This window comes from Myxocyprinus asiaticus, chromosome 8 (genome assembly GCF_019703515.2).
Source record: "Myxocyprinus asiaticus isolate MX2 ecotype Aquarium Trade chromosome 8, UBuf_Myxa_2, whole genome shotgun sequence".
Lineage (NCBI taxonomy): Eukaryota > Metazoa > Chordata > Actinopteri > Cypriniformes > Catostomidae > Myxocyprinus > Myxocyprinus asiaticus.
Window position 1 is genome coordinate 21,140,130 of NC_059351.1, and position 13,836 is coordinate 21,153,965.

General features: G+C 43.8%; 1 protein-coding gene across 13 annotated transcripts in view; it reads left to right on the plus strand.

Annotated features, from left to right (window-relative positions):
* Positions 1 to 13,836, plus strand: part of LOC127444939 (muscleblind-like protein 2a) — a 183,486-nt gene that overhangs the window by 169,341 nt on the left and 309 nt on the right. For 7 of the 13 annotated variants that reach the window (XM_051704607.1, XM_051704613.1, XM_051704609.1 and 4 more), the window contains one exon: positions 4,324 to 4,405. The exons of 4 other annotated variants lie outside the window; for them this stretch is intronic. In XM_051704607.1, the coding sequence (XP_051560567.1) occupies positions 4,324 to 4,389 (66 nt within the window). In that variant the 3' untranslated portion in view covers positions 4,390 to 4,405. Of the gene's footprint in view, positions 1 to 2,635; positions 2,684 to 4,323; positions 4,406 to 13,836 lie in introns of all 13 variants that reach the window. 2 more of the 13 variants (XR_007897892.1, XR_007897894.1) reach the window with 1 other exon arrangement.

Sequence of the window (13,836 nt, forward strand, 5' to 3'; positions counted from 1 at the left end):
TTGTATTGTACGACACATATCAATTTCATATGTAAAACTTGGGATATGGCTGATATGGGTTCAATTAAAAACAATTATTTTTATATTACAATCTTCAGCCTCACTGGACAGTGCTATTGAACCATAATACTACAACAGTAGGGCTATGCACTGCACACAATAAGATTGTAATATAAAAACACAAAATGAGGATTCAATAATAATGGGGATGAAATAAACTTTATTAAACATGATTATAATATGCAGTATAAAAATGACAACTATAAACAGTTTGTTTAATCGATTCTTTGAAAGTATAGTTATAATAGAGAGATGGTTACACGCTAAATAATTAATGTACATGACTGCTAAGAAATTGGCAATTGAGATATGCATACATTCATAGTGGCTTTTAGATGCAATTTGTCCAATGTCCACTCTGTTTAAACAGACTATCTGATAAAAGGGCAATGAAAAGTGACAACAATTTGTGCACACATAGATATACACACTTAGGGAACCTCGTTGATATAAAATACTCAGAAGTCATAGAAATTAGTAAATATGTTACAGTAACAAAACTAAACTTAAAAACACGTCACAGTTGATAAAAACGTTAGTGTTGTCTGATTCATTAAAGCATGACAACCAATATAAGCTACAACAACCCTACAAGAAAACATATCAAAGCATAAAAGCAAGTAAACAATGGCAAACATCCATTAGAAGAATGATGTCCTGCTGCTGCTACTGCCATAGCTTTCCCACAGGCAACACTCACGCAACACATTTGGACCTTCTTTCTGAGCTTACGGACATGACGTAAACACGTGAGGACAAATGAAGCAAGCATGTGATTTTGCACCAAATCTGACCTGACAGCTCTAAATAAAATTATTATTGTAAGGTTACAGTAGTGAATCGTGGTTAGACAAGGACAGGGTTTGGAAAAAATTTAATGTAATCACTCAATAATGAAATTTTGTAAAGTATGCAGCAGTGTTATTGTTAAAGAAAACTAAAATGAAAAATATAGCTGCAAGCAGCGATGACAGGCCCAAGCACCATCGTCCATTTCGTTTATGTCTTTCAGAAAACAATGCATGATGGGCACATGCATTTGGTCAAGTAAACAAGACACCACATGTCTTACCTTCTGCTTAGTTAACAACTTTAATGTGTGGCAAATGAAATAAATGTGTAATTATGGCAAGTTTTGGAATACCCTTGAACACCTATTGTTGCCAGCTTGAGGCCCTATGAACGTGACCCACAAAAGCCACATTTTTGTCATAAGCATTATTAAACATATTACTGAGTTTGTCAAATACACCTGAATACACTACAACATCAAAGAATTTGATCCGTTGCCATGACAACACTTTTCAAGATATCAAGAATCCCTTCACAATTTTACATCAGCAGGTCTTGACATTATTGTTAACAATTTTGAAGTAATTTGGATAAATATAAAAAGACTATTTCAAAGTCTGTTGTAAGTGTCACACTTCCTGCCTCCAGTTGGTGGCGCTATGACCGTGACCCACAGTAGCCATATGCATGTGATCAGCCCCCATTACCAAGCATACAGCTCAATTTTGATCTAAATCACACAATAAACGCAGAAGATATGAGATGCTACCTGGTTCCCATTTTTTGCCATTAATTTATGGCCTCGCCATGGCAACGCCGTTCAATATATCAAAAATCTGTTTGCAATTTAGAATCTTCAATGTCTTGGCATAATGTTATATAAATGTGCTGACAGTCTCATGAATCACCTAGGAGGAGTATTTAAAAGTTCAGAGACTGCAATATGCAAAAAATCTAAAATGGCAACTTCCTGTTGGGCAGACCTAATGACTATAATTATGAAAGTAGTCCGGCTTGATGAGAACTATATATGTACCAATTTTGGTGACTGTTGGTGAAAATGGGGGTGCTACAGAGGCCGTCTTACACACTAATTTTTAAGGGGGCACTACAGAGCCCCCCTGCATGCCCATGCGTAAACTTTTGTCCAGAACTAATGGCTAACGACTCTGGTGTGTGTGCAAAATTTTATGAAATTTTAAGCATGCCAAGTGCCTCAAAAACACCCAAATATAGGAAGAAAGGAATAAATAACAATTAATGTGTTGCCATGGCAACAGTATTTAAGATATCAAATATCCCTTTTTCAAATGTACAATTTTACAAAAAAAGTAATTCATGTAAACACAACAGGGCTATTTCAAAGTCTGATAAAAGTGCCATACTTCCTGCTGTCAGTTGGTGGCACTATGAACGTGACCCATAATGTGATCAGACCTCATTACCAAACATACAGCTGAATTTTCATCAAAATCACACAATGCACAGAGCATCCACATCTTCAGTGTCTTGGCATGATGTTGCACAAATTTGGTGCCAGTCACATGAATCCCCTAGGAGGAGTATTTAAAAGTTCAAAGCCTGTGATTTTCAGAAAATCCAAAATGGCCGACTTCCTGTTGGGCAGAGCTAATGACTGTGAGTATGAAAGTTGTTTGGCTTTATGAGAACTATATATGTACCAATTTTGGCGTGCAGTCTCGTGGAACACGCACATGTAAAAGGTTCTCACTCTTTGTTTCTGTCTTCTGAATTTTCTTTTTTTTTTTTTTTGCAAGAACAGTATCATCTATGAGTGCTGCAGATGACCTCAGATATCTCAGCTCAGGAGGTGCTTTGAGTTCAGTTCACTTCATTTCCACAGAGCAGTTCATTGTGACCACAACTCTGCAGCCTATACATCTGTGATTAAAACATAAAATAATACAAAAACACATTCACCTCAAACCATGATTTATATTTCAGTGATTATTATCATCATTATAATTATTATTTTTACATTTATAATTGTTTTATGTCTTCATTTGTGTAAGTAATTTTCCGCCTGCATGTTTAGACAGATACTTGCCTGATGGTAAATGGAAAGGTGGTTACTAAATCACTAAAGCAAGAATATTCACCAAACCAGAAGCCTGGGGGTTGCCGATGTAATTGAATATTGCAATTAAATATATATATATATATATATATATATATTCCAAATGCCACATAACCTGACATTATACCTTTATAGAAAGTTTAGGATGTTTCTGACCTTAGTCAAAAGCAAAAATAAAGAAATACTCAATTATGGTAAGAAGAACCTTTGGAGACCCTCTTTTGACAAAATCCCAGATTTTTTTTTCAGGCAGTGTTGGTAAAATGGGACAGAGGAAAAAATTACTCAATAGAAAATATCTACAAATTATTTGAAATACATTTTTATATTATCTTGCACACTTTTAAATCAACATATGTAACATTTACAATATTAACTCAACTTTGGCAATTTTATAACCTAAAAAATACTGTATTTACCTCAAATTTATTTACCATTGCTTTTCCAAACGGTGGTCATGAAATGAGCTTTGCCACAAATACTGATGTAAAATCATCCATTTTAAACCTCAAAAAGTTAATTGTTTACTTCTGAAAGATTAGTTTAGTAATAATTTTTAACCATTTAAGGAAATAAGGAAATATAGTACATGTGGATACAATGGGAATCAAGCTTATCTGTCCTACTTTACCCATCAAGCATTCACAGTCTACCTTAATTAAACAAGAAAGTGCCACTAGATAGAGGCAACCCAAGACTGTCCTGAGAAGCTGAATGATGCAAGACATTTTAAATAATACCAGTAAATGCTTGAGCTTTTGCAGACATAAAATACTAAAACTAAAACAAAAACTAGCTAAATTGAAACTAGAAAACACTGAGACAACAAAAACTAACAAAGTGTGAAAACTAACAAAAACGAAACTAAATTGAAATGACAAATTGAATATAAAATAGAGATAAAAACTAAATACAAATCCAAAACTATAATAACCCTGGTATGCGGTAATGGAGAGCGTTTTCTAAATGCTCTATTTTGAGCATAAACGTATCAAAATTTATGCATTTTCAAACTAAAACTGTGGTGTGAACATGAAATTAAGCGACTTTGGTGATGTCAACTGAAAATATTTTTTTTTTTTATGAAAGATTACAAATGTAATCTTTTTTCTTTAAAGTAACATGCACTGACAAACTCACGACAATTAGACCAGGTAAGTATTTGGTCAGTAAAAAGGGTTAAAGGGGACTTTAAGGCGCAAGACAAGAAAATGTGCAAAAACAATGTTTGTCATCTTTTAATTCTTGTTGACTTACAAAATACATCAATATTTACATTTACAATGATTGAGCAGATCTCTCCAAAACAGCTTGCACTCTTTAGACTCATTATGTTTGTACTGCCTTCGACACATTGTAATATATGTTTTCAGAGCTGTTGGCGTGTGTGCTTTCGTCATTCTCAGAGCCAGACAGACAGAACCACCGCTGGCCGCTGAGTCATCACTGCTCGCGGTAATCTCACACACACAGGTTTAATTATGCAGCGAGAGAGAGTGAAATTCAGGCCACAGGAGGCATAAACAAACCCTTGACTGGCACAATAAATGCAGCTTTGAGGTGGCGACTCTTGCCATAAGCATATTCACGCAGTTCACATTAATATCAACTGAACTGTAACTATTACAATGTTTATGACAGGACTCAGTGCTCTTAGTCCCTAACCTGTGCTCTCTTGCCTGTTGGGTCTGATATGCCAGAAGGTGAAGAGTTCATGGGATGAGATAAGGTTTGTCATGGTTGCAGGATGTTGGTATTTGTTCCTAAATGTAGGGCAGGAGCACCCTCTTCTGGACAGAAATGGTGTGGCTGCAGCAAACAATTTAGAAAGATTAGGAAAATATTTTAGGCCTCTTTTTACTTATGTGCATGTATAACATTTATTTGCACTATTACTTTTTATTTCAAATAGCTTTTTTCAATAACTCTTCAAAAAAAAAAAGAAAAACTATTAAAGACCACATGAAATCACAGGTTTGTAGCTTTCAGGTCATTGTCTGTTAGCTTTGAAATATATAAATGTATAGTCTCTCTCTATGATCATGTTAACATGATTTTAGTGTGATAAAATCACTTACTAACTTTTTCTGTGTCAAGTTATATCCAATTTTACAATTTAGTTGCCATGAAGATGTAACACCGTAAGCACTCAAACCATAAAACGACCATAAAAACAATGATTTAAACAACTTCACATCTCAAATAATACACAAGTTTTATCAGAAGAACTAATGTAAGTGCTTTTATGTCACCTCGATTTTTGCTTTTTTTTATACGTCAGCACAGGAAAGAAAGCTGCATTCGGCAAGCCATTTCATGGGGTCTTTAAGCACAGTAGTCAGACATACATTGAATTTATACCATACTTCTCATAACATGCACATATTTGATATTTATTGTAACTAAACCTGATTTACATCACATAAAGTACCATGTTTTAACAAGATATTACAGTATAGTTACTGCCATTTACATTGCCATTCAGTTACAGTCGTTGTCCAAACTTTCACTGGGCTCTGTGTAACCTGCATGTGTTCCCTCTCTGGCATTGCTTTCCCATCATGCCATGGTGTTACTCACTCTGTTACGCCGCTATCAAACTTTGAATCGCCTCACTGTCTCCGCGCCTCAGAGCTGTGCTCACAATGCTGACATTGTTTCATTCTGATTTTACACTTTTTCCAAGAAGTTTTGGTGACGAAAGTAAATCTAGGGTGCAAGACTGCTTGTTCCTTGATTACACTAAGCCAGGGGTCTTCAACCATTTTCAGGCCAAGTACCCACTGGTGGGTAGAGAAACGGAGCCAGGACCTCCGTTACATATTGTATAAAATGTTGTGCCTATAAAAATGTGTATGGTAGGCTACCATATTATTGTATGTACATACTTCATGATTTTTACATTGCAAAGCCATTGAAATAATCATTAAATGCTGCCCTGTTGAAAAGACCAGCTAAAATCAGCATAAGCTGGTTGGCTGGTTTTAGCTGGTCGCCCAGCCTGGTCATAGCTGGTCAGACTGGTTTTAAAGGGGCTTTGAACACTTTTTTAGCTAGTCAGGCCGGTCTTAGCTGGTCAGGGTGGTCTTGGCTGGTCAGGCTGGCTAGTCTCCCAGACTGACCAGCTAAAAAGTGTTAAAACTCCCTCTGAAACCAGCTAACCGACAAGCTAAAACCAGCCAGCCAGCTTGGGTCTGCAACATTTTTGACATGAAGTGACAATTTTAATTTTCCTTGTTAATCCCTGTGCCAGACCTCCTCCAAAAAGAAAGAAAAAGACAGAGAGATAGACAGACAAACAAACAGACAGAAAAACAGACGTACCCTGTCCAAGCAGAATAAAACAACTTTTATAAGGGTACTAAAGAGTCTTCATCTCTTTAGAGTGATCACATATATATACATATATTTCAAAATGACTGTTCATTTCATTGAGTAAAAATTTGAGATGAGGAAAACGTCATGGTTACTTGTGTAACCTCCGTTCCCTGATGGAGGGAACGAGACGTTGTGTCGATGTAGTGACACTAGGGGTCACTCTTGGGAGCCCGAGACACCTCTGGTCTTTGATAAAAGGCCAATGAAAATTGGCGAGTGGTATTTGCATGCCACTCCCCCGGACATACGGGTATAAAAGGAGCTGGTATGCAACCACTCATTCAGGTTTTATGCTGAGGAGCCGATATAAGGTCCGGCCATTTCAGCAGGTAGTTCAGCGTTGTGGCAGGAGGGACACAACGTCTCGTTCCCTCCATCAGGGAACAGAGGTTACACAAGTAACCATGACATTCCCTATCTGTCACTCACTCGACGTTGTGTCGATGTAGTGACAGTAGGGGTTCCTATATGAAATGCCACAATTGGCTGAACTGTGTTACGTGAACTGACGGTGTGTGATGGGCAGACTACTGTGTGCCTCATAGCCAGCACACCAGGTCGACACGTAACCTCCCCCAACATAGTTATGAGTGTTGAACGGTCCTTTGGGGACAAGTCGACTACCCAAAAGATAGAGACAGGCTAACCCAGTCGTGGCCCCTTTTCCCCTTCTTTTTTTCCACTCCCTAAAAAAGAAGGGGGATTATCCGACTGAGCCGCCAGGTCTAGTCGGGGGGTGTCCCTCCCAAGGGGAAGACACCGCGGAGACCACACCTCGCCCAAAGTGAGGGGGGGATATTTAAGTGGAATAATACGTCACATGGTCTTTCCAACCATGTGGAGAGTCTTCAAGGTAGATCTTACCCAACGGGGGAGGAGTTACTACAAACATGGAGACTGGGGCAGAGGGGCTCTGCCCAAGGAAGACGCAGTTTGCCAACAGGGAAATGAATTAGCGGAAGATATATATCACATGGAGTTAGCCTTACAGGGAACCGCCACATGCGGAGCACCTATCCCAGAACAGGACTCTTAGTTAGCACGTGTACTGGGCCGGCAGCGAGTCTCTCCGAAAACTCGACTGCCACAGGGCTCGGAGGAAGTCAACCAGGGAACAAAGTTTGTGAACACTACTGGGAATTAATGGTGCATGTCTTCAGCTCAAAAGGAGGTGGAAGGCGCTATGTGCAAGCGATACACCCGGCCGGCTATCCCGGGCTTATCCGCTTGTATTGCGTGCCACTACCTGGGATGAAACCGGTTCCACCCGGAGGTTATAGAACCTTGCAAAGGTGTTGGGTGTTGCCCTGCCTGCTGCTCTGCAAATTTCTGTTGGAGAGGCACCCCTGGCCAGGGCCCAGGAGGACGCTACACCCCTGGTAGAATGGGCTTGTAGCCCTACCGGGGGCGGCATGTCCTGGGCGTGATATGCCATAGTTATGGTGTCAATGAGCCAGTGGGCGATCCTCTGCTTGGAGACAGCGCTTCCTTTCCGCTGTGCACCAAAGCAGACAAAGAGCTGCTCAGAGATCCTAAAGCTCTGCGTGTGATCCCAATAGATGCGTAAAGCGCGCACCGGACACAGCAATGACAGGGCTGGGTCTGCCTCCTCCTGGGGCAGCACTTGCAGGTTCACCACCTGGTCCCTAAAAGGGGTCGTGGGAACCTTGGGCACATAGCCCGGTCAGGGTCTCAGGATCACGTGAGAGTAGCCCGGACCAAACTCCAGGCACGTTTCGCTGACAGAGAACGCTTGCAGGTCTCCTACCCTCTTGATGGAAGTGAGCGCAGTCAGGAGGGCAGTCTTCAAGGAGAGTGCCTTAAGCTCGGCTGACTGCAAAGGCTCAAAGAACCTGAAGAACTACAGAGAGGTCCGATGTGGGAACGAGGCGCGGTCTGGGGGGATTCATCCTCCTGGCGCCTCTTAGGAACCTGATGATCAGGTCACGCTTCCCTAAGGATATACCGTCGACTGCGTCGTGGTGTGCTGCTATGGTGGCAACTTACATCTTCAAGGTGGAAGGGGACAGTCTCCCTTCCAACCTTTCCTGCAGGAAGGAAAGCACTGATCCGACTGCGCATCTCTCCGCAGGGCAAGCAGAATTGCCAACAACTCGAGGCAGTTGATGTGCCAATGCAGTCGCGGGCCCGTCCACAAGCCGGCGGCTGCGTGCCCATTGCAAACAGCGCCCCAGCCCGTTTTGGAGGCGTCCGTCGTGACCACGACACGCCTGGAGACCAGTTCTAGGGGAACACCTGCCCGTAGAAACGAGAGGTCGGTCCAAGGGCTGAAAAGACGGTGACAGACCGGCGTGATGACCATGCGATGTGTCCCGCCATGCCCATCTCGGGACTCGAGTCTGAAGCCAGTGCTGAAGCGTTCTCATATGTATCAACCCGAGCGGGGTGGCCACCGCTGAGGATGCCATATGCCCCAGGAGCCTCTGAAAATGTTTCAGTGGAACCGCTGTTTTCTGTTTGAACGCCTTCAAACAGACCAACACCGACTGGGCGTGCTCGTTCGTGAGGTGCGCTGTCAAAGAGACCAAGTCCAACTCCAAACCGAGAAAAGAGATGCTCTGAACCTGGAGGAGCTTGCTCTTTTCCCGGTTGACCCGAAGCCCTAGTCGGCTGAGGTGTGAGAGCACCAAGTCCCTGTGTACACACAACATGTCCAGAGAGTGAGCTAAGATTAGCCAATCGTCGAGATAGTTGAGAATGCGAATGCCCACCTCCCTTAGCGGGGCAAGGGCTGCCTCTGCGACCTTCATGAAGATGCGAGGAGACAGGGACAGGCCGAAAGGGAGGACCTTGTACTGATATGCCTGACCCTCGAATGCAAACCGCAGGAAGGGTGTGTGTCGAGGAAGGATGGAGACGTGGAAGTACGCGTCCTTCAGGTCTACCGCCGCGAACCAGTCTCAATGCCGGATGCTCGCCAGAATGCGTTTTTTCGTCCGCATCTTGAACGGGAGTCTGTGTAAAACCCAGTTCAGTACTCATAGGTCCAAAATTGGCCGCAACCCACCGCCTTTCTTCGGTACGATGAAGTAGGGGCTGTAAAACCCCTTCTTCATCTCGGCTGGAGGGACAGGTTCTATCGCACCCTTCTGTAGGAGGATAGCGATCTCCACGCAAGGTAGCAGCATTTTCGTCCTTCACCAAGGTGAAGTGGACACCGCTGAACCTGGGCGGACGCCTGGCGAACTGAATCGCGTAGCCGAGTCGGACGGTCCGGACCAGCCATCGCGACGGATTGGAAAGAGCAAGCCACGTGTCCAAGTTCCGTGCAAGGGGGACCAAAGGGACAACGTCGCCGGACGTACCGGCAGGTGGGGCCTCGCGGCGGGGCGGAGCTCGAGGTGCCACACCATGTCGCGGCCGTGCTGAGTCTAAGGACATCGAAGCACTTACCTGGCTCCTTGTGACCACCCCCGGAACGGCCTGGGGCGGGGGAGGAAGAGGCCTGTCCTCGTGACCCGTGGAGACTGTCACATCGGGGGTGGATTTGTGCCACAGCTGGGCGCTCAGGGGCGGGAGACCACCACTGGAGCACCAAACCTGCCAAATAGAGTGGTGGATGGTGGTCGTGATGACGGCCTTGCACACCAGATACGTGACCCAGGGAACAAGGAAACCGCTCTTGCTGAACTCGAGTACTGCAGCCATTTGGGCATGCAGCGCAATTAAATTCAAAAGGTAACAAAAAGATAGAGAGGTCTGCTTACCAGCTCCAGAGCAGCGGGTTTCGTCGTCCCTGGGTCGCCCGTCTCAAGGGTGCTTTGAAGCCTTTCACGTGTTCTGGGCGGCCGTGAGACGGGTGGCGTCTGCTTCCTGCGGTGGGCTCCACGCCAGGGCCGGCTGAAGGGGCGGGCTGCGGCGGTGCCGGTGCAGTCACCGCAGGGGGACACCCTTGGCGACGAGTAGACGGGGTGCGGGATCTTGAGCCGCGCCGGGGCAGGATATGTCGGATAGACTCCATCTACTGTTCCACCGTCAAGAACTGCTGGGCAAATTCCTTGACGGTGTCGCCGAATAGGCCAGCCTGAGAGATGGGGGCAGCAAGAAATCGTGTCCTGTCGGCCTCACCGTGTCCTGTCGGCCTGCCCTCGTGCAGTTCCTTTAGCGCCTTGGCAGACTTTCAGGAGAGCCATGGCGTGCAGCACCGTAGGCCTTGGCCGTCAGAGACGACGTAAACCTACAGGCCTTGGATGGGGGCTTTTGGCACCCGCACCAGGTGGCGGCGCTCTGCGGGCATAGGTGCACCGCGAGCGCCTCTATCTACCGGGGGATTGCCAAATAGCCCTTGGCCGCCCCACCATCGAGGGTAGTGAGGGCAGGGAAGCTGAAAAGATCGGGACCGGGCAGTAAAAAGTGCCTCCCACGACCTTGTCAGCTCTTCATGCACTTCCGGGAAGAAAGGAATGGGGGCTGGGCGTGGCTTTGAGCGGCGCCGCGAGCCCAGGAACCAATCATTGAGCCGCGAGGGTTCAGGGAAGAGCAGAGGGTTCCACTCGACGCTCGCGGCTGCCCAGGAAAGCATGTCGTCATCTCCGCGTCAGCCTGTGAGTGGGCAATTGTCCCCGAAGGGAGGAGCCCAGCTGAGGCTTCCGCGTCCGACTGGATGAGCCCGCTCTCCGATGCTGCGCTCTAGAGCTCATCACTTTCGCAGGCTCTGAATAAGAGGTCGAACTCGCCGTGAGACGAGCCGGCGGACTCATCCGGAAGCGCGATTGGGACAGACGAGCGTGCTGGGGAATGGGAGGTCCACGGGGGGATACCTGGCAGAGGCGGTCCCATTGGGGTCCCCAAATCGCCCCCAGTGCTAGCCGCGCTGGCCTCATACCCGTGGGTAAAAGGACTGAGGCGGGGAGCCTTGCTTTCTTACGAATGCGAGCCTCGACCGCATCGTTGCCATGGACATGTCCTCGCAATGAGAACATGACCATCCACGAACGCTGTCTCCACGTGAGCAGTGCCCAGACACGAAAGACAGCAATCGTGACCGTCAGATGGCGACAGATAACAAGTGCAACCAGGAATAACGCACAATCGGAAAGGCATCTTTAAAATGACGCGTCTTTAAAAAGATGTTCCGTGTGTGCCGCTCTTTTAGAGAAATATAGTCTTTTAGAGAAATATAGGTGAATGAACAGTCGTGGGAATTCAGCTCAGTGAGCATGACCGTTCGGCTCCGAAGAGAAAATCTGAATGAGTGGTTGCATACCAGCTCCTTTTATGCCCGGATGTCCGGGGGAGTGGCATGCAAATACCACTCGCCAATTTTCATTGGCCTTTTATCAAAGACCAGAGGTGTCTCGGGCTCCCAAGAGTGACCTCTAGTGTCACTACATCGACACAACGTCGAGTGAGTGACAGATAGGGAACAATGACTGAGTGCACCTTGAATTATGTTGATTTGAAAGTCACCGTCTTGTGTGTGTGGAACATTAAGGACCGCGTATGCCATCTTGATAATCTCAGCTGTAACTATTTATTTACACCAGGCAAGTAAACCATTGTTCTGAAAGCAAAATGCAACTAATAATAAAATAAATAGTAAGCTGTCATCTGCTCAATACAGTGTGACCAACACAAAGCAGACGAGACCCTCAACTGCAGCGCTGCTAAACCTGATGTGTATCACGCATTGAGCAGCTCGTGATAAGCATGGGCACGTGAAGGTTTTGTCTGGGCTGCGTGCTGTTTAGTCACACTTTAAGGTTTGGCATGCAGCTGCAAAGGATTTCAACATGTCGATAGACTAAAATTCATACTCCTCTCTCGCTGTCGCTCGTGTGTGAGTGAGTGACTATTACAAATGCAAATGGTGGATCAAACAATAATTTGCAGACCCCCTGCAGTACCATCGTGGACCCCCTGGGGGTCACGGACTCCCTGTTGAAGACCCTTTGGCTTGGGCTACTTAAATAATACATATATGTTTTGAGTCCATGTAAATCTTCAGGTTTTGTTAAATGTTCCATTTTTTTAGGGTGAAATGGAAAACAAGGCTAGCTATCATTGTAACGTAACAAAATTCTTCATGATATCATACTCTGATATTTCAATCATTATTCTATGTATTTCAAGAGGATTTATGTTTTCTGTTATTTTCAACGAAGTGCAGAATAATGAAATGGTTCTGTATTGTGAATGTCAATGTTGCGAGGTAGCACAGATCTGCAGTGTGACACATTCCATAACAATGTATCTCTACAAGGAATCAAAATATTGTTTTGTGACCCAAGGCCTTGCCAATTGCTACCCCTGATAAGTACTTTAACATAACTGAGCAAAATTAATTAATGATCAAGACCTATTGCATTTGCCAAATGTAAACATACGAAACACACAGCACCTTGACCTTCCGTTTCCAGTGTAATGAATGAACCAGAAGTGACATTAGCTGTGAGTTATGGATTTTGAAAGGCAATTTTTACTATGTATATTGTTGCATACTGTGTACTGTTCAACAACAACAAAAAAGAAGGCACTGTGCAGTATGTATTGCAAAGTATGCAGCAAACAGTACACTAGTATTCCATTCCTAAATTATTGTTACGTTTGATTTATATTATAGCTGTCAATAGAAAATTTGTAATCAAATAAATTGCATGACATGGCGAGTAATTAATATCAATATCAAATTCAATATTTGCAGAGAAAGAATATAGACTGTATATATAATTCAGATTTTAGATTAAATATATTGCACTATTGTGGCAGACAAGTAAGGCATTGATTAGACAATATAAAATGTTTTATATTTATATATATATATATATATATATATACAGTATAACTTGAACTTAAGCCAACAATGGCCTACAGCAATCCATTTTTCAATTGAGTTTGTCAATCTTTCCTGTTTTCATGATACGTTCCGTCTGCTCTATTTTTCTATGCAAATACTTTTTGAGTGTCTAGCTGGTTTTTAGCATAAACTCTGCAGTTTTAGGACGCTACGTAGTTGAAACTTTAAAAATCGCATCTCGAGATCCCTGCATTCTATTGTGCTTCTTTCAGAACACCATGTTCGGGAGCAGCTTGTTCATCTAGGCATGCCATCAAATCCTAAAGATATGTACATATAAACAGCTGCTTCCCCACATTTATAATTTGTAAAACCTATACCAATTATTATTTTGAATATTGTCTTTCTAATTATTGCTTTAATCAGATAGTTGGGGCGGGGTGGGGGGGGGTTCAGAGCTCAAGCGCAGTCTTGTGCTCAAGCCCCTCCATTATATTCAACAGGCCAGATCCATTTACCTTAATGCCCTCCATGACTATTTAAACCAGTGAACTCGTAAAACATGAATATTATTACTTTCAATCTATCGTTGCACCTCCTTTCTGATTGCTGCAAAACTTTTTCTCTGGAACTACTACACTGCATTATAGTTGCTTTGCTACCACTTACAAACTACAGTTCTGATCCTCATAAATAATCACTACATTAACATTCATAATTTCAGTAATTAGCATGCACATTTCTCTCTCAT